This window comes from Cydia splendana, chromosome 18 (assembly GCF_910591565.1).
Source record: "Cydia splendana chromosome 18, ilCydSple1.2, whole genome shotgun sequence".
NCBI lineage: Eukaryota > Metazoa > Arthropoda > Insecta > Lepidoptera > Tortricidae > Cydia > Cydia splendana.
In genome coordinates this window covers 16,146,914-16,173,338 of record NC_085977.1, presented here as the reverse complement: position 1 = coordinate 16,173,338, position 26,425 = coordinate 16,146,914, and the positions used below count along the sequence as shown (strand labels likewise).

The window sequence follows — 26,425 nt, the reverse complement described above, 5'->3', positions numbered from 1 at the left end:
CCTTGATGTAAGGGAAACGTACTGAACTGGTACTCGACGCGGTCCCAGTACTACAGTACATGTCATCTTGAAACTTAAGTCATGGTCAATAGAGGTGACAACAAGGTGTCATCTATTGGGCATTAGCATGTCGAGCAATAGTACGTTTACCTTATTGTTATTATTTTTGCTTGTATGTAAATTCAATGTTGACGTGTAAAAGTGCCTGTGGCCTATTTGCTGAATAAATGTTGAAGTTTGAAGTTTAACGAGAATGTAGTGTTTAGCAAACATACTTTCTTATTCGATATACGTGGGCCATACTGAAAGTTTCTGGATTCTGTCTGATATATGAGACGACTTATTTTTTCTAAGGGGCTATTCATAAATCGGATGATGGTAGCATGACGTAGGAGGAAACAGGGTCATTTAAAGCATGCTTTTTGGATGATTGGGGGGGGGGGGGTCAAAAATCGTCAAAAATAGATGACGTAATTTATGGACAGCCCCTAAGTGGCCAGTCCAGGAATTTTCAGTATGCCCTAAGTACTTAGGTAGGTACATACACTGGTGAGTTTGGCGTGAAAGGACGACCGGTCTGGCCTACTGGGTATAGTGACCCTGCCTGTGAAGCCGATGGTCCTGGGTTCGAATCCCGGTAAGGGCATTTATTTGTGTAATGTGCACAGATATTTGTTCCTAAGTCATGGGTGTTTTCTATGTATATACGTATGTATATCGTCGCCTAGCACCCATAGTTCAAGCTTTGCTTTTTGGGGCTAAGTTGATATATGTGTAAGATGTCCTCTAATATTAAAAAAAAGGGTCCCCTTGGGGCTTAGGATATCTAGACGACCAATATCACTAACGAAAGGAACATTAACCTTTTTAGAGGTCGAACATGGTCTAGTCCAGGGGTCACCAATTAGTTTCTTCAGGGGTCCGATTTTTTTAAATAATGTGTCCATCGCGGTCCGTTTCTACTTGAGTTTATTAAATATGTATTAAAATTATTAAGGGTGCGGTCCGCATCCGGACCGCTGTCCGCCATTTGGTGACCCCTGGTCTAGTCGGTACGCATAGTAACAAGCCTTGCTTAGTTGGCAACAAATCTATCACTGACATTTTCCTCAAGATATTTATTCCTCATTACCTATTACGACACGCCAATCTTCCTTTTTCACGGAGATGAAGGCCAATCAAGCTACTCGGCCATGATATTGTGCGACTGGCGACGGCGGCGGCGGCAACCATAGAACGAAACGACATAGGTCCGATCGCTGTGTCTCGCGCCAACCTATGGCGGCCGCCGCCGCCTTCGCCAGTCGCGCAATGTCGTGGCCGAGCCGTAATAGAGCCATTTGTTGTCGCACGTTCATCAGGCCCTTTGTGCCACTGACCCAATGAAAGGGAATTAGGACGGGCCGTGAACTCGTGACTTGAATGTTTATATGGTTCCAGTTCCAGCGGTTTGCTTTTATGACGAGACAATTGGGAATAAGTTTTTTTGACAACTACTCGTATATTGAGACTTATCTGTCAATTTCCTTGATAAAATAAAGAATGCAATATTGCAGTAATATTGCAACATTAGCTACAGTTGCCATAGAAGTATTGCAGTCAAGTAAAAAATATGGGTGCATACAACTTACTCAAGAATATGTCCCATACTTAGTTCTTAATACGCGGACATAAGGGCTATGGGAAATATTTTAGAGTATGATGAGTGCACCCATATTTTTACACTTGACGTACTTGGTACCACTTGGTACTTGGTACTTGGTACCAAGGAGAAGTTTCTGAAGTTGCCGAACTTATACAGTGTCTATATGAAAAGCCCTCAGAAATTTAAATAACAAACAATTAAAATATGTCAAAAGCTTAATATAGGTACAGATATTATTAGATTTTTTCACTCCATTTGTGATATTTTTTTTGAAAAAATCTCACGAGAATGTTTCTGATTGGAAACTTGTATTGAATTCTTGTGTAAGTTTCCAGAAACTTGCGAGAATGGTTCCTGTTTTGCAAATGTTAATACAACTTGCACATTGCTAATCCGAACGTCACCTTTAAAAGTGTTAACTTCAGAAGTGCAACGTTCCTCGCGGCGTCGCGGTCGCACGCGGGCTGCTTACTAATGTATATATGGGGCTCGCGTAATATGACTCACATTTTCACATATATATTGAACTCTAATAATCGCAGTCATTAATTTGTCCTATATTTTTCTATAACAGTTTATAACAATTACTACATAGTAATACTATAATAGTAATAATCTTTTTACACATGTAAAAAGACTTGATGATAGATTCATAATCATAATACGAATCTATAGGTAATTCACAAAGCAAACAGGGTTATAAATGTTATAATTTTCGCACAACCTTCCTAAATGCTACTGCTACTAGATAATCTGTTTAAGTATATCGTAGAATAGTTTAGTTTACTGAATATCACATCAGCACATCACATTACATAGATATATTTGTACTGCTATTATGATATGTATGTAATGTACACTGTGAGCTAGATGAAGTGCAGTAGGATTCGCGTTCGCGGAACGTATACACAAGCATACACAAGTAGTATGTACCTAATCTGTAGGTACCCCCAGTGTACATTTCATTCGTTAGCGTGAAGCCCGTACGCGTTTGGGTTAAATGTCATTTTGTATGGGATTTTAAGTTTCCACAACGTCCTCGCTTGGCGCTGTTCTAAATCTCATACAAAAATACAAAATAGACATAACGCAAACGTCACGCTATCCAATGAAATTTACACTAGGGGTTCCGTTAGGGCCCCTAAAAGTTAAGTTTGCAGACGCCAAGGAGTTCTCCATTAGAGTCTTCAAGTCCTCAAGTATTGCTAACTACCTACTTGGTTTGCGTGGTGTTCATTCCAGGCTATTTGAATGCATGTGCAATACTAATAAAATATTATTATACTGATGTCCTTTCAAACTGCAATTTAAACGTTAATTTATTTCATAAAGCTACCATAGAAGGATCAATATGAGTGATATGATCAGAGCAAGGTGGAAAGCATAGGTAATATAGGTATATTGATGGTGCGCGGCATCGACAATTAAATTGCAGTACAGTAGGTAGGTACAATGCGCGTAGCCAACGTGCCAATCGTTAACGCTCCGTAGCGTATCGTAGTCATCTCTCTATCACTCTTCCCCAGTGCGATAGTGACAGTTGCGTTGCGTTCGCTACGGAGCGTTAACGATTGTACGATGGCTACGCACTCTGTACAGTCAGCATTTAATAGATAGTGACGGGCAAAGTGACGTAATATATCGGTAACATATCCTTAATTCTATGGTAACAAAGGCGTGTTAGGATATATTTGGCTATGTTGGCCAATTGGCCATCATTTCATAAGCTATTTGATGTCGGCAATACAATATATATATATACAGGGTGATCAATCCCAATGGGTACTGACCATACTGATGGAGAAGTCAGAAACTATGAGAGATATCGCCTTCCCCGCCACCCTTAATCGTCCTACCGCGTCGCCCCCGTACCGCGCAGGCGAGGACTCACGTTAGACCGGGCCGTGTCCGGGCCGGAGCGTCCGCCGCATCGTTTTCTATGGAAAGCATCACGTGATCGTCTGTCATGTCATAGAAAAGTAAGCGCCGGAAGCTCCGGCCCGGACACGGCCCGGTCTAACGTGAGTCATCCTTAAAGGAAGCGGTCGGTCTATAGTTTAAATCACCAATGTTTGTATGTGCAGGTGTGGGCCTGCGATGGGATGGCGGCGGGCTGCGCGCGCGCCGCCGCGGTCGCGCTGCTGCTGCCGCTGGCGCTCGCCGACGTCATTTTCCGGGTACCTGAGGTTATGGTAAGGACTTTGGAATACATACGTATCTCTGAGAAAAACGATTTTTTTATTATGATTGTTTCATAAGGGCCACAAAGTCACATTAGCAGGGCTCGAACTTTTAGTGCCAATGACGTAAATCATCCTGTTTGACGTCATCAGCACTAAAAGTTCTAGAAGGACTTCCTTATACCTGGAGTTTGACATTGACTTATTCGCTTAGCGACTGCGTGAACTAGGGGAAGTCCAGGCATAGTGAACACCTTATTAAGCTTTGACTTGACATAACAGAAAAAATTAACAAGGAAGAAATGAAAAAAGTGTCAATAATAAGTCTTTATTGAATAAACTTTTAATTTAAAACAACACTAGCTTCCAATGTTTAATAATTGCTGCAATTTTGAACAAAACGTAAAACAAGATATTTTATTCGCTTTGCCCAGGGTGCCGGGCAATGTGAAACAGGCATTCGGCCAAATCAAATATCACTCATAAAATCTTAGTGAACTTGATAACTAAGTGAAAATTAATCAACATAAGATCATTCCAATAATATTAATTAGAAAAAGCTGTCACAAGTAGCTTTTGATATATTTTCACTAATTTCATAAGCATAAGTCTTCACGGCATCTCTGAAGACATTTTAACACAGCGAATCCACGTTTGGATAGCCATTTCCATGACGTCTGTTAGCCAGGAGCTATGATCGATCTTTTTTTGATATTTATATACCATCTGTAACAAAATATTATCATAAAAAAAATACCTAATAAATTCAAAGTGAACACGCTATCCGCTTTGCCCGATCCACTTTGCCCATTCAGTCAGTTAAAGAAATTAAGAATTAAAAAAAAATTACCGTTGGATTGTTTTAAAATAAATGCGTTGTAAAAGGAAGATACTTTAATAAGCAATAGAAGCATCTTGAATTAAAATTCGAGATAATTACTATGACAGAATAACATACAATGTACTTACCTTTCCAAATCTAATATTTTGCACTAAAAACACATTTTGACTCGTCACCGACGACGCTCGCAGCGACCGCTCCCTGTGACGCTTGCCGCTCATAGAGCGAAGGATTCTGAACATCATACAGGCGCGTGGTGCGACAAAGTCGAACAGTTTAGGATTGGGAGCCCGAATTGGCTTTGCCTGGGGTGCTCGCTTTACCCGACCTTCCCCTAACTCACAATGCATCTCCCTCATACTGAAATCCGAGATACACAGCACACAGCGTTTGCGTTGTTGCAGTCGCTAGCGTTAAGGCCGCGTATAACTCGCGGTAAGGGTACTTGTCATATTTCAACACGTTAACCTTTAGGGAATACTTCCAGGTCCGACACGCAGCTAACACAAAAGCAGTAGGCACGGGGCGAACGAACGCGAGCCGCAACGACTCCGATGCCGAGGCCTACGAGGGCCTACTGGAGGTCCGCTATGAGGAGTACTTCGTGGAACACGAGATATCAACAGCCGACGCTAGGAAGGCCGCCGTAGCGATGGACTTGGATAAAAGTGAGTCTTTATATATAAAATTTCGACTGCGAGGCCTTTATTTTTTTATGCAATACAATTTTATTATGGTGTGGTAGGTAATATAGGGTAGGGTAGGTATTTTACTGTATTTAAAATACATTATCTGACAACATGCATGAAATAAATTACCAGAAGATTAATAGAGAAACGTACATAGACAGCAGTTATTTTTACACACAATTTCTATTTTAAAACCCTTATAAAACTATAACGAGTAGTTAATTTGATTGTGACGTCACATGCTAGTGTTTCATACAAATTCCATAGTAGCAAAATCGGATTGACAGTTCGAAAATAGAAACTGATTTGACTAGTAGTCAAATACCCTATTGAGCACGTTTTGAACTGTAATAGGTAGGTAGGTACATGCGTAGGTACATGTATTGGCGCGAGCGAGACGCACGGGCGACGGACATCATTTTGATGTCTCATCGTAAGTTTGAATTGGCCTCCCGGAGGCTTGTAAATTTTCATGTATAAAGTGGTTGTCTCCCGTGTGGATAAACAGGAACATTTCTAAAAGGTGTATTACGCGAATCGCCAATTAGAGACCAAGGTCCAACGAAAACGCCCAGCCAAGAGAAACTTTGACGAATACCGCCCCAGTTAAGGCATGACGCAATTACTTGGTCACTAATTGAAGATGTCGGCGCCGAATCAGACTAATGAGCCGGATTAAACCGGACCCGAGGACAGTGGGCGCATACTCATTATATCGGGACGCGTCAACTGGGCTGTTCATTGAAGGTTTTGCAAAGGCGGTTATACTATTACTATCAGTATTGTCACACTGATGCGCCATCTGTGCGGCGCGTGATAAACGCCTAAGCGCCACTTACACGTTAGGGTTAGCCTACTTACTTGGAGTTACAGGGTTAAACTGTACTGTTAATTCAGAGTTTAAACGGCTAACTCCGAGTTAGTTGACTAACCCTGGAACGCGCAAGTGGCCCTGCCGACCGTCCAGTGGCGCCCTCATTAGGGGGATTGTGTTTTCTAATAAACCAATCCATTTCCGTATCCAGAATAAAGTTGTAGTCCTACATTCCCTAACTGTTTGGTCTTTGTCATGTCGTTTTATTTTGCTTATTTTTACTTCATCATTTAAACGGCAATCGGCGAATAAGGACATTCAACGGTAGAAATTTTACAGGTATCAGTAAAATTTCAAAAATACTCCTTATTTTCTCTTAAATTCCTGATGATTGGTGCGATTAAGATAATTTTGCGCCCCTATGCTGCCCCCTACAGCTCATGCACGCTCCCTATACAATTGAAGTCTATAATATGGCCTTGGGCTTTTAGCAATTTCAATATTATACTATAGTTCATTTTTTTTTGCATTAGAAAGAAGGTAAGCGATGTTGACATTTTATTTATTGAAAAACTCTTTTTAAAAATCAGTTATTATTACTTATGAAAGCAGAATAATATAAATGATCGTATTAGATTCATAATTGTTACATATTTGCCGTGACTTATTTTTAAAACGTGTTTTTCAATTAAAAGACACATCAAGATTGTTTACCTTATTTCTAATGCTAAAAAAAACGAACTATAGGTACACAAAGGACTTTTTTCATTGAAAAACGCCGTGACAATCCTTTCTGACTTTCTGGCCGTTGAGGATTTAATTAAAGTACGTAGTTACGTACGATTACACGCAGATTTACGCGCGGATAATGCACTAATAGTGTTCATGATGTGTGTGTAATTGTGTATGTGTGATAATAATGTTGTAATGTAATGGTATAGTAAGGCCAGCATCAATAGACGCTCACAGAATAATGTCAAAAGTGTCGTCCACACTCTAATAGTTTTAGTATAAATAAATACCGTAAAACGGGGTGAAAAGACACGATTTTCAACTTCAAGGACGATTTTCTCCAATAATCCAATTGATAAGAGTCAAAAATTTGATATTATTTTTTGAGTCTTGGTTAGTTCTTCAATTTTACATTTGTGAAATAAATTTTTACCAACCCAATTCAGAGAAAATCAAAGAAAACTACCTGTTTTCTCCATATCCTTAAAATGGGGTTGATAGACACAAGAAAGGGGTGAATAGAAATATTAAGTTTTAGTTGTCATAGGCATCGAATTTGGTCATTATTATGTTGATACTCTATTGGTAAATAGTATATATATCTGTTAAACAGCTATTTCACACAAAATTTTTGTGTCTTTTAACCCGCAAGGTGTGCCTTTACACCCCTTTGTTGTATCTAATCACCCCCTATGGCGTAAGTATTCACCCCTTATGCGTGTCCACTGACCCCTTTATCACGTAAAATTGCTTGTTAACAGATTTTTGCTAAATAAATGCTTCTTTATAGAGAAAATTAGTGATATTATTTATTATTTAGGTACTACAGATACCATATTACCAGGTTAGCTAACTTTTACTTAGTTAATGTCAAAACATTTACCGCTAGAACAAAGTTGAGACAGGCTTCATTTCTTACCTCGGCGAGACTTTACTTTATAGTCAAAAAAATCTAACTTTTAGGCAGTTTGATTAAGTTCTTTTGCTATCAATGTAGAGAATAAATAGTCTACTATATATGCATTCCAAAAAATCTAATTTTAGAGATGTACGATTTTAAATATAACAACTTGAAAGAAAAAGTTCAAAATTTCTCTATTCACCCCGCGATTTCTGTTGGCCCCGTTTTACGGTATTGTAAGTAGCTAGGACAATTTTACACAGATCGACCTATAGTCCCACAGCAAGCTCAATAAGGCTGTGTTGTTGTGGGTACTACTAGATGACGATGTATATAATAAGTATATCATATTATATAATATATCTATAGTAGTACAACACCTTTGCCCCCTTGTAAAACAAATAACTATATATTTTTCATACTGTGTATAAAAAATGCATTTTCTATGATGATTTTTACTGCCTATTACCTAGGTATTAGGCCCAGATTTAGAGACTGACTTAGGTACTTGGTAAGGCAATTAGAATTTAGGGGGGCCCCCTTCTTCATCTCAAAACCATTGCTATGTTGCCTGGGGCCCTTAGGCCCTGCGCCTAGGTTGGTCTCTAAAAAGCATTTGTGTAGCTTAAATTCAAACTCGGGTAAATCTACTTGACCCTCTCAGCAAATCTCTACCCTATTACCTTTTCTTAATACCAAAATCGCATAATCTGACAGATGGATTTACCCGAGTTTGAAGTTAAGCGACTCATTTGATCCTTTGGTCTTTGCCCTGTAAAACAGTACCTAAATATCGCTTTAATAAAGGTTTCAAAGTTCAAACCCAACTATTCCAACATGTCATCTGTCGGACTGTGTCACCGTGTCACTGTCACGTGACATGACAGGCTGCAATTAGCTTCGTTAGCGACTAATTCGCGCCATGATTGAGCTATGTCATTATAGACTCCTACAATTAGACTCCGCATTGAACATTCAAAAATTCAAAGAGTTTATTTGTTATAGTAAATTACAGGATACTTTAGTATCACTATGTCGTGCCTATTGGCATGCAAATTCAATAATAATACACACTAAATCATAATATCACACACAAACAATATTATAATTTAATAGTCAGTGAGTTATTTCGAGCATGCTATACAATAGCCCAAATTAATCCCTGGGTCTCATTTTTTAATTACATTATTCATATACGCGCGTAAAGCGTAAATATAATAAATCCCGCTACGCTCTCAATTTATTTGTAAAAGGGATTTATTATGTGCGCGACTGTTTTTTTAAATTATTTACTCTTTATTGCACAAGAGACTTATCGTTCAAAAGGCAGACTTAATGTCATAAACCATTCTCTATCAGTCAACCTTAAGGCAACGCAGACTGTGAGCTGTGTTATTACTAACAAAATATAAAAACACATTTTTTTTTATATGCTTCGTCTAGTCAATGAGTAGTCTGTGTCTATCGCTTTAGACCAAAAAGGTGTGTATTTTATAAGACTTGTAATGAATATACGACCTTCTAGCTCTGCTTCGTTGCTCAGTGTGTTATTAGGGGGAATAAAATGCACTTTGCAGTTAATAAGCAGCTATGATATGTGTGGATAATCATTGCGTCCGGCGGTCACCTTCAAGTTGACAAATAAGTTTGTTTTGCTTTGTTTTACAATACAATGTAAATATAAGTTAAGGTGTGTTCGGGTAGATCCGCAAGGAAAAATACTAAACAAAATGGCGGATAGTTCCGGAATGGGACTCTTATTACCACGGTATATGAGTGATATTTGAATGATTTTTTTGATTAACCAATGGAAACACCTTAGTCTCTAATTAATATATTACCTATATACTTACTTAGTTTTTTTTCTTTTACGCAGTCTTTTTAGGATCTAAAGAACGATTCATAGGATCGACGTATTTTGTTAGGTTTAATAAGAATTAATTTAGTTGTATTTTAAACTTAGGTATCAAAGAGCGCTATGATTTTTATCGGCCTTTCTCAAATTATTACCAATATCTGGGAGACCGAGCTTTGCTCGGAAAACATATAATAACTCAAAAATACGCGTCTTCCCAGAGATAAGACCTAGCTAGATCGATTTTTCGCTCCCGAAATTTGCTGTATGGGGGTTCCCATACAGCAAATTTCATCGAAATCGTTAGAGCCGTTTCCGAGATCCCCGAAATACCTACATATAAATAAATAAATATACAAGAATTGCTCGTTTAAAGGTATAAATAAGATATTCATATGAAACATCAATTGAAACACTCGCAAAAAACATTACCCTCTTTCTGACGCAGTCGGGTAAAAAAATTAAAGTAAGTACCTATAGTTCATTTTTTTAGCATTAGAAAGAACTTGAAAGAAGGTAAGCGAACTTGACATGTCTTTTAATTGAAAAACGCTTTTTAAAAATCAGTAACTATTAATTATGAAAGCAGAAGAATATAAATGATCGTAATAGATTCATAATTGTTACATATTTGCCGTGACTTATTTTTAAAACGTGTTTGTCAATTCAAATACACATCAAGATTGTTTACCTTATTTCTAATGCTAAAAAAAACGAACTATACCTACCTAAACCTGTGTTTTCAGACACCACTTCAGATCGTTTTCAATAGTTTAAATTAAATAATGAGTGTACAAACCAAGTACAAACAAACAGGTCCTTTACGAATAAACGTATCCTCATTATAAAGGCGTAAATTCCTATTTTGCATGTCTCCAGTAAAGCAGGATAGTGTGGGCGACTCATTGAGCAAATTCTTTACGAACTGCTGATTACCAGTCTTGAGTCGTTAGAACTATTTTTAGCTGTGACTTGGATGCATCTATTCGTTGTAATTGGTATTAATTGCTATGAATAGGTTGATTTAAATGTATCAACTCAATTGGGTCTAAGTTGATAATGGCAATCGTTTGACAATTTAGTGTTTTAGCAAATAAATTAATTGAATTGAAAATTTTTTGAAGTAAGTAAGTAAATACGTGCAAACTATAGGTACTTCAAAGTATCTTATTGGTTGGGCTTACTTAAAAAAAAATAGAAATATGTTATTTTGTGTATGTTTTTACCGTATTTTTATTACTTAAATATTTACATTTCTAAATAAATTCATACGTTATACTTCCAAAAATGTCTACGTTTAAAAATGAACTGTCGTAGTCATAGGGAGATCCATCAGTCGATGCGAGATTTATAGATAGTGAATTGCAAAAAAAATGTTCGTAATTAAGCGCAGTTAAGAAGCTGTGATTAGTCTTAACTTAACTTAATTGATTCATTTGTGTTACGAAAATTAACTATGTAAATTGTATTGTATTTATTGTATTAAATTTGTACACATATAAGTCTATAGCATACGCTAACACACTTTCATGCATCTAACTTAAATAGAAATGGCTTAACTTAACTGTGGTAACACAATGGAATCAATTAACTTTAGACTAATTACAGGTGCTTAACTAAGTATGTACAAATTTGCATTTCACTTAGATAAAGAAAACTGCAGGGGGCCTACCGCGAAAACCGAAATTCGCAAATTGCGGAGATCTTTCTCTTTTACTCTCATTAAGACGTAAAATAATTAGTGTGATAGAGAAAAATGCCAGCAATTGACGAACTTCGATTTTCGTGGTTATAGCCCTGATACCTAGCAATTTTAATAATATAGAGAAACGGAAATGCAGAACCAAAACATTTACGCTACTACAGCACAGCGATTTTTGGCATTGTGTAGGTTTAATTTCCGTTTAACACGTACATTGAGAAATGGCCAAACCGCCCAAGGTCACCAAATTACAGTCCACCGAAGGCCGGGGGCGTGTCACGGATTTGTCACGGCATTGTCACTGTTCTGACTTCGGTGTGTCATTCGTAATGACAGACTAGTAAATAGAAAAGACCCACAACCGTCATATAACGTCGCTAGAATCGTCATTGATGTAGGGTCCGATTAGCTAGGTCCATAGCTGGCCGACTCTTAAGTGTAAATGGGCTCAAATATTGCGTCCATGTTCGCTAGTAGGACCTACCTACCATAGACAAAACTGCAATACCTATCGTATTAAACATAAGAACAATAAAAAATAAAAATAGCGATGGTCCTTCTTTGCCGGCCTCAAATTGGACTTGCCGCTATTAAAGTCAACTACACTGAAAGCATAATAAAAACATAAGCACAATTCTTATTTAATAACGCCATCTATTATATTTTTTTTTGGAAGCTCACTACGAATGAAAATGACATAATAAGTTTGTAGAGATGTTGTCAGTCTTTCTAGTTACTAGTCTCTGGTAATGGCAAGATAATGATAAACTATATTTGGAGGTATGTGGTTAGAACGGGCACGGAAATAGTCAGGGTTTGTGGACGTTGTGTTTATTTTTTCATGTTTCCTTATCGCCCGGTAATAGATTTTTTTTAAAGCTGACATGAATACAAATTATAGAAATTCAAATGTTTGTAGTATTATAACAATTTAAAACGCGGTATATTATAGGTACTTACCTACATTAAAAGAATTCAATTTCCGACCCATTTTGTAGCTTGTCACAGTGACAATCAATATGAAAGTCGGTATAGAGGTTATTGTCACTGTGACAATCAATATGAAAGTCGGTATAGAGATTATTGTCACTGTGACAATCAATATGAAAGTCGGTATAGAGATTATTGTCACTGTGACAATCAATATGAAAGTCGGTATAGAGATTATTGCCACTGTGACAAAGTACATAATGGGTAGGAAATTAAATTCTTTGAATGTACGACGTTGCATGAACACATTATGCATGAATTCATACTTTATACACTAAGTTGCCATGCAACTTTTCGGCTGGGTGTACCATTACTATTACATTACATTATAGTTCTGAAAACTATATCACAACCCCATTTATGTTATTACAACATGATGTTTAGTAGGGATGGTCTACTTTAAACCGGCATATATAATTATCAACATACCAACTACAATATATATAATTATTTTTCTCAAAAATGGACGAAAGTCGACGTTGCCGTTTAAAAAATATATAGGTCGCGAAGTGCGTAGTTTATGGTCAATCAAAAATTAAAAAGTTAAAAACATTGCAGTCTCGATTTTGGGACTGCAATGTTGCATACAAATTCCATTATTTGTCGAGTTCCAAACTTTTTAAAAGTTGAAATGTCCATATCAAATAAAGGCACAGGCTCATTAAACAGCCAAACAGATGATTAGTACTTATTATTATAATGTTGGTACCGCGACAATTTAGCTGTCTCAAATAGGTTGGCGTATTTTCGGCAGAAAAATACACTTCCATTTTTTCATAAAAAAAAATAAAAAGGCGGCTATGCAAAATTTTCCAATTGTTTCTACTTTTTTCTGTGAAAATATATACGGAAGAACGTTGCTTCTGTAAAATATTTCTATTTTATTTATTTTTCTTGCACCATTTTTGAGAAAAGCACTATATATGACTCGGCTGGAAGGCTACTTGCTGGCTTCGGATTCAATTAAACGGACTCCCAAGGTCGTCCGTTTAAAACGAATCCTCAGCCTGCAAGTAGTTTCCGAGTAACTTCCGAGCCTCGACAATAATGTAGGTACTATTAAATTATACCTACATATCGGCTCTACTTTGTAAAAATCTCGTATCTCACACTGCTACTCAAATTCGAAAGGCAGTAATAACTCTGTATGTAACACATACATAGATACTACATTTATCTTTTAATTGGCAGAACAAGATACGAGTTTTATCAAGGTAGAGCCGAATTATTTTGAATTTTGGAGCAAAGTAGGCCTAATATTTTATGACACATTTGATCAAGGGACAGATTACCTACGAGAGAGTCAACTTGGTCCAACAATATAATAAATAATAATCTGCGAGTGAAGTAAATCAGAACTAATAAAAAAAATCAGACGGAACAGAAGGTTACTGGGACGGTGTACATTACAAAACGACATAAAAAGTGCACTTGATCGGTCGTGCAAGACGAAACACAATACTCGGCGGGAGGACAAACACGACTCCAATAGGAGGCTTATTCTAACTCTAACAAATTGAACTTGATTTGTCATTAATATTATAGGTAAACTTTGACACAACTTACAATATCTCGCCACAATAGTCACATGTAATACATTAATGTACCAATGTATTGTAGACTAGATACATATATTTATTATGTTGGAAATCGGAAAGATTATATTGCAGAGAGAGAGAGATATGTAGAGTCGAATATACAGGGTATAATAGTCACGACACATCAGTAAGACTAAAGGTTACATTCAGATGGCGACTACAGCAGCGTTAAGGTGACGTTCGGATGTAAACTACAGCTGCACTGTTGCTGCGTCGTGACATTCACCGCCGCTTTACTGCCGCGATTATGACATTCATTAAATAGGAGGATCTCAGGAGGTTAAGATTATCACTACACCTCATAAAATAAAGCCCCAGGCCGCGGCTGTCTGTTTGTGTGTATGTATGTTCGCGATAAACTTGTGAACTACTGAACTAATTTTCATGCAGTTTTCACCTATCAATAGAGTGATTCTTGAGGAAGGTTTAGGTGTATCATTTGTTAAGGTTTTGTGTAACACGAGCGAAGCCGGGGCGTATCGCTAATCGATAGTTATAAATGTTATACCCGGGTATCGGCTGTTCCAATAATAAAATGTTGCTATGTATTTTTCATGTCACTGTAAATGTTACATTGACTTGCAAAAGAGGCCTACTTGCAGAATATTTTTCTTTTTTTTTAATGATGTCGGGTATGTAAATACGTAGAATAAGTTCCAGAACAGGTGTTAGTGAGTCACTGCCATTGATGCAGCACAGGAAGGCGCACAAATCAATCGCCATCCATTGAATAACCGGTACCTATGTACATCTGTTTCTGGCGAACATTATTTAATCGGGCTGTGTCTTTCATAAACCTAATTCAAGACGTGTAGAATAATTATGACGTTTTTTATAGCACGTATCATGTTCCGATTTTTATTGAAGAAAAACACTAATTTCTGTTCTTAGTTCCTTAATCATTGCGTTGGTCAAGTGTGATGGGCACCTTTGCGTCAAATGTTGCTACTTACGCGGGGAGGTCTCTTTCTTTATTATTATAGTAAATTTATATTTACTTAGGTAGCTTTCTTAGATTTAATTATTCATTCAAATAAAAGCTAGTGCATTACCTACAGGCATCGAGTTACTCAAATCAGGTGGCGTAACTTATAATAAAATGTTGATTTGGGTCACTGAAATTCCTTAAAACGCATTTTGTGGCCGAGATTTCAACGGCGAATGCTCACAAGACTTTTTTAAGAAGCCTTCTTGCTTGTGACGCCCCTAAGTAAATGTCTTTTTGCCTTGGTCAATAGTCAATAAGCTGCCAAAATCGGCTGTACTGTACCTATTATATTAAGAAGTAAAAGCGTTTACCCAAATTGAAGTTTCATACAAACCCAAATATATAAATCTACGCAATAACTACGCAAAACACGTAAGTAAACACCTGTTGCATTGACCGATATCGCTGACGATAGAGAGATGACGCATGTGTAGCGGGGTGCACTATTGATCTAGATTGTAGGGCTTGCAACAGCCCTACCTATAGCTCCGACCCCTGGCGTCCTTTTTATTGAATTTTACCCCCACGACTCTCAATACGCGGAGAAAAACGCGTACCGACTATCGAATAAGGGCGTCTGCTCTCCGTTAGCTGGCGCGGGTGCACGGAGCGGGTACCCTCCGATGCCATTGTAGGTAAAAAAATTACCTACAATGGCATCCGCGTGCCGCGTGCGAGCGTGTTTACCGTAAAATCCGTCGGACGCGTCCGCGCCAGTTAGCGTTGCGTTACTCATACCTACTATTTTTCGTTAATTCGCTATACATATAATGATATAACCTGCTCCTTGCAACTGCGCCACCTAACGGACGCCCTTAGTGCATTGCTAACAGACTGCATTTTAAGGCACCTATTTGTAACCTGAACTCGCCCTATGGATTGCATACTTTTGAAATGAGTCAACGGTTAAGCGCTTCAAGATGGCCATTTCTAAGTGTGGTCGGGAATACTAATGCACTTGACGCTCTTGGTTAGAAACCCAGCTACCTTTTGTACCTAATGTTATTTCTATAGCAGCTACTAGAAACTATCCTTATCGTACAAACTGTATAAATGACAGTACATTTACAGTCGATTAATGATTACGTTGGATAATTTGACATTATTGTGTTGTATTACATTTCAATACTTAAACTCTCATATGGACCATCATTCGACGCGAGAGGTAAAGAGAATAAGTTAAGTGACATAAATGGATATCTTGGTTTTGCATTTCAGTACCGGAAACCCTGCCTGGCTGCGGAACCTGCTCCAAGCGCGAGCTGCAGTACTGCGAGACCCGGGTCCTGGCGGACCACTGCTGCTGCGAGCGGCAGGCGTTCCCGGAACCCTTCCCCTGGCTTCCTCACACTTGCTACATGGGCCCGGGCCGGTGCAAACCCCTCATGCATGACTGTGCCAAGTATAAGAGAATACGGGATTGTTGCTGCTATAGGAAACTGGCTGAAAGATGTGAGTATGGATTCAGTACACATTAGCGAAATCCAGGAACCGAAAGTGTCTCAAGCATTTTGGCTGCTACAGATTCATGTAACGGCGTTGCGCCCAATCCGCATGTACCTAACTTGGCGTTGGCGTTGTGATTTGAGAGCATATTGTGATCAATTATGGTATCACAATATGTTCTCAAATCTTTTTGTTTTGCCCGTTACCAACAACAATTTAGGATCAGGGAGAAAATGTAGGTTTCCTGATAGCTGCTGACAAATTGCGTCCAGATCTAGTGAAGGCGCTTAATGCGCCTGGTGCTAGATCTCTGCTTTTTTGCTTAGGTCTTATGCAACCCGACGGATCTGTCCGACGCGAGCCGTTCCTAGACCTCCGGTATACCTGCCACACAGGCAATCCGTGTTGCACATGCACACCACAATTCTGCGAGGAACATAGGAAAATACGAGATTGTTGCTGCCTCAGATTGTTGGCGGAGCGATGTAAGTTACTTCGATGTATCGATGTGTGACGTCACTCCTCTGTTACTGTCAGCGTTGTGCTGCAAGATCTAACAGATGGCGTTAGTAAGTAACGGATTTCTACGATATTCTCCATACACATAGTTTATAACCTAGCAAAGGAAAAAAATATTCCCAAATTCATCAACTGAATGGTGTAAATCAGTAGAGAGTGGGGCAGTTTAACGACTTCTATGTGGACGAAGTAGCTGGCGGTAGGTACCTAAAAAGTTGGAACAGTTATAGGAAATTTCAGGAAAATTTCACAAGAAAAAACAAGAGAAACTTTGATTCGCATACAAAAAATAGGTATGAGAAGTATCTGAAATTTTTCCATGTGGAGAATTTCGCAATTTTATAAACTTTTTGATGGGACATCAGTAGCAAGCAGAGGTTAAAACCTCAGAAAATTACTTTGTCATCCCTATGAGTTTGGTTACATCCAGAAATAATGTTTTTAGTGTCTGTCTGTATATTATAATCACGATGTTACTTATGCATATCAGACTCTGCTTAGATACTAAACACACATGAAATGATTTATAAATAGTTGATTTTTCATTCCAGGGAAGCAAATCCTCTCCAGCTCGGGCAGGACGGGGGTCAGCGGCGCGTCCCTTCTCCTACTGTCCATGCTGCTCTTTGTGGCGTACCTGTGACAGCAGGCGCCCCCTCCAGCCCGCCTGCCCGTGCCAGTGTAGACTCTAACTCCGGGAGATAAGGCTCACAATACAACACGACGGGCGTCGCGCGTTCCTTCTCCTTCTGTCGATGCTGCTCTTTGTGGCGTACATGTGACAGCAGGCGCCCCCTCCAGCCCGCCTGCCCGTGCCAGTGTAGACTCTAACTCCGGGAGATAAGGTTCACAATACAACACGACGGGCGTCAGCGCGTTCCTTCTCCTTCTGTTGATGCTGCTCTTTGTGGCGTACATGTGACAGCAGGCGCCCCCTCCAGCCCGCCTGCTCGTGCCAGTGTAGACTCTAACTCCAAGTGATAAGGCTCACAATACAACACGACGATTGTCAGCGCGTCCCTTCTCCTACTGTCCATGCTGCTCTTTGTGGCGTACCTGTGACAGCAGGCGCCCCCTCCAGCCCGCCTGCCCGTGCCAGTGTAGACTCTAACTCCGGGTGATAAGGCTCACAATACAACACGATGGGCGTCAGCGTGTTCCTTCTCCTGCTGTCGATGCTGCTCTTTGTGGCGTCCCTGTGATAGTAGGCGCCCCCTCGAGCCTGCCTGTCCGTGCCAGTGTAGTCTGTAATACCAGGAGATATGGTCTAAAATACAACACGACGGGCGTCAGCGCGTCCCTTCTCCTACTGTCCATGCTGCTCTTTGTGGCGTACCTGTGACAGCAGGCACCTCTCCAGCCCGCCTGCCCGTGCCAGTGTAGACTCTAACTCCGGGTGATAAGGCTCACAATACAACACGACGGGCGGCGGCGCGTCTCTCCTCCTACTGTCGATGCTGCTCTTTGTGGCGTACCTGTGACATCTGGCGCCCCCTCCTGCCCGCCTGCCCGTGCCAGTGTAGACTCTAACTCCGAGTGATAAGGTCTAAAATACAACATGACGGACGTCAGCGCGTTCCTTCTACTATCGATGCTGCTCTTTGTGGCGTACCTGTGACGCAGACGCCCCCTCCAGCCCGCCTGCCCGTGCCAGTGTAGACTAACTCCGGGTGATAAGGCTCACAATATTCGAGCGCTGAGGTTATACGACCTTTTGGAACAAGCCCCTGCGACTGTAATCTATTAATAGACACTTGAAATAACTAAGGCGGGTTCACACGTTGCTCTGGTGTGCGAGCGGGACATCGCTGTCTCGCTCATACACCGTTGCGACGAACGAATTCGAATCAATATGATAACTGCATAAACGCCGATAAGATACGACCTTTTAGAAGGCTTTGAAGTTTCTGACTGAATATAATTTGGGTAAGGGCGACGGGTAAAAGTAACATATTTTAGTATGCTTGTTCCATTGTCCCTTCTTACACTGTTTTTTTATCATGACGAAATATAAGTCGACAATCTCGATGATTCTCGATGTTAGACTTGACGTTAGACGCTACTAGGCTTAACTTGTTCCTCGATGGAGGAATTCCATTTTAAGGAACTACACTTGGTCACTAAGCACGCAGATTTTCGTACATTGAACCGCCTGTCTATCTCTATCACACGCGTAAAATTATACTGTTTTCCCCCTCGCACAGTGGCATTGACAGCCGGCACATGAGCGGAGGCGGAACAGGCGGCCTAGCCAAGGTGACAATCGCTTGCGTTTCGCTATCGTCTCTCTATAGCCCCCTCCTCACTCGTGCGCGAATCGCGGCGCGAAGCCGCGAATGCGAGTGTGGCGTCGATTTTCGCAGACAGCGAAATCGACTCTACACTCGCGTTCGCGGCTACGCCCGCGATTCACGCGCATAGTCTGGAGGGGGCTTATCACTCTCCCATATTAGTTTGACCGTGACAGTTGCGTTTCGTTCGCTACTGAGTGTTAGCGATTGGCATGTTGCATGTTGTCTACGGGGCCAGCAATGTTATTACGCGCGTGCGATAGAAATAGGAACAGGCAAGTCAATGTACGAAATTCTTCGCGCTTAGCGTTCTTACTTTACCTGTCGTGGTACATTTGTAAATACTTAGCAATGAGATATCGTACTTTACTCCATTTCTTTGATGTTCTGCAGTAAGGAGAAATACAACATATGCGATAGATTTCATGTTATATTAACTAGGTAGGGCCCCCCCACATCTGGCGTCTTTCGAGCGTCGGCGTCTACAATTCTTTGGCCGCTGCTTGACGCAACGTCGACGCAACTGCGCAGCGACGTCATTTTCCATAGCGCTGACCAGACGCCGACAGACGCCGACGCTCGAAAGACGCTAGATGTGGGGGGGGCCGTAGTGTTTCAGTACCTACAGGATATATCTTCACGTTATTTAAGTACCTAGCTATAGACATAATATAAATCCTACAATGTTAGGGCTTAAAGGCCTTGAGCCCTACAGTTGAACTCATATTTTTATACCTATGTAATCTTGTCAGTGAAATTAAAATGTCATATTTATTGAAACAGGGTTTAATAGTATTTTAATCAATATTTCTTCATAGCTAATAATCGTATAAATAATTATGAAATTTATATTCACAATTATACCAAAGCTGTATGTAATTGGCCTAATTCGTCTACAGCCTGGCAAAAAAGAGTAGAAATTAAAAAGTGCCAACACTGTAGTCTCGTCCCGTTCTCTTATATTACTTGATTTGAAAGGGCGACGACACTACAGTGTTGCCACTTTTTAATTTCTACTCTTTTTTGCCAGGCTGTATTTCTGTGTGTAGTATTTCAGGGTAAATCGATTGTATCAGTAACCTAACCAGCGCATTGTGGTTGCAATTATCGCGTCGACAACGACTAGGTAAACCATATGTAGATACGTTATTTTCAGATACCGTGTGAGGACGATGCGATACTGGCGACCATAATATACCATAATTATAATATTATAATTATATAGACACTCGTAAAATTATAACATTTATTAACCCATAATGCACAAAATATATGAATGAATTAATGAATATAGCTATTTTGTAAACCCTTTTAAAATTTTATGTACCTAGACTTTAGTCTCGTATTGCAAGTGTTAATTTAATATAACTACAGATAAGTTACGAAGTTTCCAAAAAGTTGAAAATGTTCTCGGAAATTTCAAGAAAATTTCACCGGAAACAAAGCAAACATTCATTTTGGAAATGGAGTTTCGATTCCCATACAAAAATATGAGAAGTTCTGAATTTATTCCATGTGGAAATTTCGCAATTTTGGAAACTTTCTGATGGCACATATATAGGTAAGTATTAATAACTGTATGCCTGTCCCTGATATTACTGAGTCACGTAGAAAAACTAGGTAAAATACTTATTGATAAAATGGCTGTCGTTTTTAACCCCCGACGAAAAATAAGGGGTAACTGCGTCCAAATGATTCTGGAGTGAGATAAAATATCTAAAGCACTATGCACTATTAAGGGGCTAACCTGGACAAAAGCTCCACTTGCCCCGTGTATAATAAATATGTATGTAAATATTAAAATCATATAGGTACCTTGGCATTTTCGCCTCGTTAATGAACAATTGCAAAAAAAATAACTTTAGTAACTACAAAACTTGACAAATCTGAAGTATCAACGAAATTACTTATTATTATACATTACTTGCCATGCTTGATTTGTTTACACAAATGAGAAAATTATGTTGGTATTATTATTCGTACTTATATACATGCCTAATTTTTTATTGAAAAATATCCCATGGGAGATGTACCTATCTAATCTGCTTTGCGGTGTTTTGTTGAAGTAGCCCCGCGAAGGGGCAAAATCGTGAGCTTATAAGTTTAAGAATGCTTTAGTTGTGTAATTTACTTAAGTTTTCTGTTGTAAATGTTGTTCAAATTAGTTTATTAATTGTTAGTCCCACGCCAAAGGTGCTTAGCATAAGATTATAAATGTTGTATGTACTTCTGCAGATTTTATTAATATTAAAGACAAAATGCATCACGATTATCTCCTTACTATGGTCTAAAACAAACGTACATTTTCTAAAATTGTATGCACATTAATCGTAGACTGGGAACCGAATCGTGTGAGCACAATGTGGAGAAGACGGCATATAAAATTTTAGGTTGTGAAGATCGTCACAGGGCAAGAATTTTCGTATAGGTACCTACGTACTTTGCTCAGACAGTCAGAAAAGGAAAGCTTCGCTCCTTCTGCTCTACCGATCTTCTGTAAGTGGAGTATGTGTACAAACACAAAGGTTAGAAGCGACGAAAGAGCTTGTAGTCGGTCTTTTACCTTATGACGGTCTTCGCCACATTGACCTTACTTTCCGATATTTTGCTTCGAGTTTTGACATGTCCTGAATAAATAGCTACCTAAGTATGTAAGAAGAAATTTAGTAAAATAATTTGAGACCTAAAACATTGTATATATTTATTCTGAAATTATATTGTTATCAATGTTTGAAACATAAATAAAGAGTTACCAAATTTCAACCTTGTATTTATTCGATACCTCTGAAGACTGGTCCTCACTATCAATTTTATCCTGACTGTACCAGGCTTCCAACTTGCATTAAGATAATCTACATTATGGGTGATTAAAAAAAGATTATACATAGGTATAAAGTAATTATTTTATTTCATAGTTTACAAATACTTAACATACAACATTAAAGATTATAGAGAACCGTACTTCCGTTGAAAACGGTTCCAACATTAATCATCATCATCATCATTCTAGCCTTCAGTCGCCCACTGCTGAGCATAGGCCTCTCTTCGTGTACGCCACTTATCCCGGTCCTGGGCTAGTCTCATCCAAAAGTGCCCCGCGATTTTCCGAATGTCATCCACCCAACGAGCCAACGGACGCCAGGCGCTTCTTTCATCCGAAAGCGGCCACTAATCCGTCAACATTTTGGTCCACGTGCCATCACTCTGCCTAGCAACATGTCCCGCCCAACTCCATTTAAGCTTGGTGATGACCTCACCCACGTCTCGCATCAACTTTAATATGTACATTTAGGGCCAGTTGCACCAACCACATTTGACAGACTGATCAACGTCAGCCGGCGCCCCCCGGCACTTTACTATGAAACTTTCCATAAATAAAAATTTAGCGAACTCTTTAACGATACGAACAGTTTCGTGCAACTGACCCTTAAGGGGCCGGTATATGACGTTTTCGATTTAGACCTCACTTTGTAACCATAATTTGTTCAATAAATGTTTAATAATTGCATTAAATTACACGTAAATTTGTTCACGAAGAAACCGTGTACCGACTCTTCATGCCATTGTATTTTTAATTTGCTGTTATTCTCTACAAATCGACACTAAAAGTATCAAAAAATCAAAATATGGAGTTCCGTTTGAGACAGAAGCAAAACAATTTTGTCTTTGACAGTAATTGAATTATTGTATGATTCTGAAAGCTAGATAATTCAGCTACCAATTTATTAGCGATTTATATTTTTACTCACAAAGACAACACAGAAATTCAATCTCAAATGTAAACTTTCGAACAATTTCCATACATTGACGACATCACTCAAAATTCTTCTTCAAGTCAGATGCCCGTTGGGGCTACACCGGAGCACACGTGTACTTCCTCAAATGAAAATGACAGCTTGATTTTCTTGCTTTTGACAATTATATTGACATTAAATCATATACGCACACGAGAAAGTATACCAGTAGATAAATTGTATTTCAAAAAATAGGGTACATAAATATCAGCTCGCGTCTCATTTAAATTTGATTTGCTGTTATAATGGTTGAAAACCGCAGTAAACTATCTTAAAACAATACGATTACAGTCGAATTTAAGTATTATGTTCCTTCAAAACTCGCTTAAAATGAAAAAAGTTTAAAGACTCATCTTTACTGATTGGGATCAATTTTTATCATGCTGGTATCATTTTGCGTCAGTTTAAAAACGTATTTGACTTCTGTACGTCAATGAATTTTGATGACAATTGTAATCTTGTATTATATTATAGAACTTTTATCTTAAAATAATGCCTATTAACAGGAAGAGTTATGTAATTCGTATAAGTAATACCTGAAAGTCTTGTACCTAGATCTGTAATACCATGGATTGCGACGAATAAATGATAATGATTATGCGGTTCGTTCCGTCTATATGTATAATGCGTGTACGTGCTGTTCTCTGAAAATCTTCAAGAAAAAATAACGGCTAGACCAGCACTAAGTACTAGCGAGTTTTTGCGGCTTTGGAGACCGAGATGAAGCTTACAGGCCAATAGCGCTCTAGTTATTGTTATGTATACCTATGTATCGAATGTTTTATAAATTACCTTTAAAAAGCAATGTTTTATTTCGATTAGGTCTACATTTTGTGCATATTGCATATCTGAAGTATTTTCGTACTAAACTTGAAACTTTCGTTGAAACTAAATAAAATAATTATTCCAAATGTACAGTCGCCTGCAATTTATGTTACACAACGAAGGCCGCAAAAATATCTGACACGATCTTATTTGTAGAACCATAAGACCATGTCACATATTTTTGCGGCCTTCGAAGAGTAGGGGTACCGTCATTATCACCAACTTTGCCCGCTTATTTTTTAAAACGAATTTCTCAAAAAACATCACATCATATGACTTTTTTTGCTCAGCACGTCCATTGTGATCAAACGCATCAGTTTATTTGAAAAAAAAATATTTTTTATCGTGTTTTTACTCATTTTTTTGCGTTTTAGAGAGCGGGCAAAGATATCCGGGGTTTTCGCCAACATTGCCCACGTCAATTTGGTATTCAAATACAGCTCGTATGATGATGATCTCTAAGGATCACTTAAAGGTTTTGGGCAATACTACCATTCCCTGTTAATAACTTAGCGATAAGTGTAAAAACTTAAAAATAAATTTGCTGGGCAATGTTGCCTACCCGTTTTTGCCCATTTCCAAATAAGGCTCGCCTAAGCATTTTACAAAGGCTAGGGTTGTCACTTTTGAGAAAATCTGTTACAATAGTTTAATGGCCAAAAATATGATTTTTGTTGTGTTTTTCATTCGTTAATGGGATAAAACATCTAAATAAAGGATAATAAGACAAATTAAATACAGTATATATTTATAAACTTATTTTAGTGTACAAACATAACCTTCTTTTACTTGCGAAGTTGGGTAAATTAGATGAAAGTGACAACCCTAATCCGTTTTTGGTGGTGGCCAATGTTGGTATAGATGCCAAATTACCGGATTACTTTGCCCACCGCTAAAACTTTTGTGTATTTAGGCCTTTTTAGTTTAAATCTCAATAGACATAATCTATGATTCATGTGTTACTCAAACCCGGAAATATTTGTCAAAGGGTTCTCAATTTTTTCTACTTGCATTCATTATTTATCAATTTTTTGCCCGCCGAAATATACCCTATATTAGACAACTCGCTCAAATTCTAAATTCCCAAGTCAAGTTATGCACAAGTTTGGTATATAGTTTTGTCAGAAATATAACCTATTTTCTACTAAAAATAGCAGGGTGGCCATAACTATTATAATTTTTTCTACATTAACGAATTTGTTTAAAATTGTCGTTTTGGGCAAAGTTTCCCTGGAGGCAAAGTTGGCGCTAATGACGTAACATATTATTGCAGGTGACTGTACATAAATGTTTCGGTGATTTTGAGATTATTTTTCAGGTTAGTTTACTAACAATCAAGTTATGCAGATACCGATTTCGTGAACGTATAAGTAGTACGGTACCGCTATTGTTTAGCGATACCGATTATTTTTGAAGGCAAAACTATACCGTTGAAATATAAAGATATTAAAATTACAGCAGGGACAACCATTTTTTATAGGTGTACCTAAACCATCATTGGCCGAGCGTTAGCAAAGGTCTCCGTTTCAGCTTGGGCAAAAATGCTTTTTTATGTTCTCCTTTGCAGATCACATTTCTCAACTGATTCTCGTGAACATTTGTAAGCAGGTTCGATAGAACTATTCTGTTTCGCTTTATCCGCCAAAATGGAATTGCCACCCTGCTGAAACTTTATTTATTTAAATTCCTATTGAATGGATTTTGCACCTTATGAAAAACCGTATAGAGTAGTAGGTAAATAACATTTTACATCTGACTTAATGACATCTTGTTTTATTCGCTTTAATTGTACAAAACGCGTATCTCGACAAAGCAATATTAGGTAGTAAAACAGTCAACAATCAAATTAATTAAATAGGTAAGTACGTCACGTGTGACATGAACAGACAAGGAAAGCAAGATTAAATGCATTGTTTCTCTTTCATCTTTCAATGGAACGCTTTTACCCTCAAAGGAGGCTGGTCAATACTAAACTAAAAGTCCAATCTTAAAAAAAACATGATGGGTCACTGACCTGTCCCAGTAAAGTGAGGTAGTGTGCGTGCAGTGCGCTTGTGTGTGAAATGGGGTAAATTGACAGAATCTGAAATTTTACCCACCGCTACTGTCGCCTTAATCGATTACATCTCAGGTATAGTCGCCATCAGATACATCGGCGCTAGAGTGCGTGTTCACATATTTTTGAGCACCACGGCCGCTCCGATATATCTGGTGGCGACCGTAGGTGAACTCATCGAAATTACAACAGGAGCTAAGCGGTCCAGGTGTTCAAAATGATATGATCACACCTTTGTTTTTAAGAGAAAAAGAACGTGATAATTTTAAACATTTGGTCTGCTTAGCTACTTCTGTACACATATTGATAGTAAACGTACTGATTGTACACATATTTCATTCATGACGACTTCAAAGTCACGAATCTAAGAATGTAACGGGATCTGACAGTCCTTTGAGAATAAACTACGACTTGCCACTATCCCTATGTCATAGGATTGAAACATCTTAATATTTACAAGCTCATTTTTTTCATGACATTCATAACAGTTAAACATTAATCAGTTTACAATGACACCAAAGGCTAGGTTCACACGGCGTAAGTTTTTCCCGTATACCGT

The 26,425-nt window shown here is 38.6% G+C and overlaps 1 protein-coding gene across 1 annotated transcript in view; it reads left to right on the top strand.

Annotated features, from left to right (window-relative positions):
* The window catches only part of LOC134799139 (uncharacterized), a 51,948-nt gene extending 33,900 nt beyond the window's left edge, over positions 1–18,048 (top strand). The window contains exons 2-5 of the mRNA XM_063771543.1: positions 3,730–3,837; positions 5,154–5,334; positions 16,154–16,387; positions 17,452–18,048. Coding sequence (XP_063627613.1) covers positions 3,748–3,837; positions 5,154–5,334; positions 16,154–16,387; positions 17,452–17,543 — 597 coding nt within the window. The 5' untranslated portion in view covers positions 3,730–3,747 and the 3' untranslated portion in view covers positions 17,544–18,048. The remainder of the gene's footprint in view (positions 1–3,729; positions 3,838–5,153; positions 5,335–16,153; positions 16,388–17,451) is intronic.
* Positions 18,049–26,425: the final 8,377 nt, after the last annotated feature.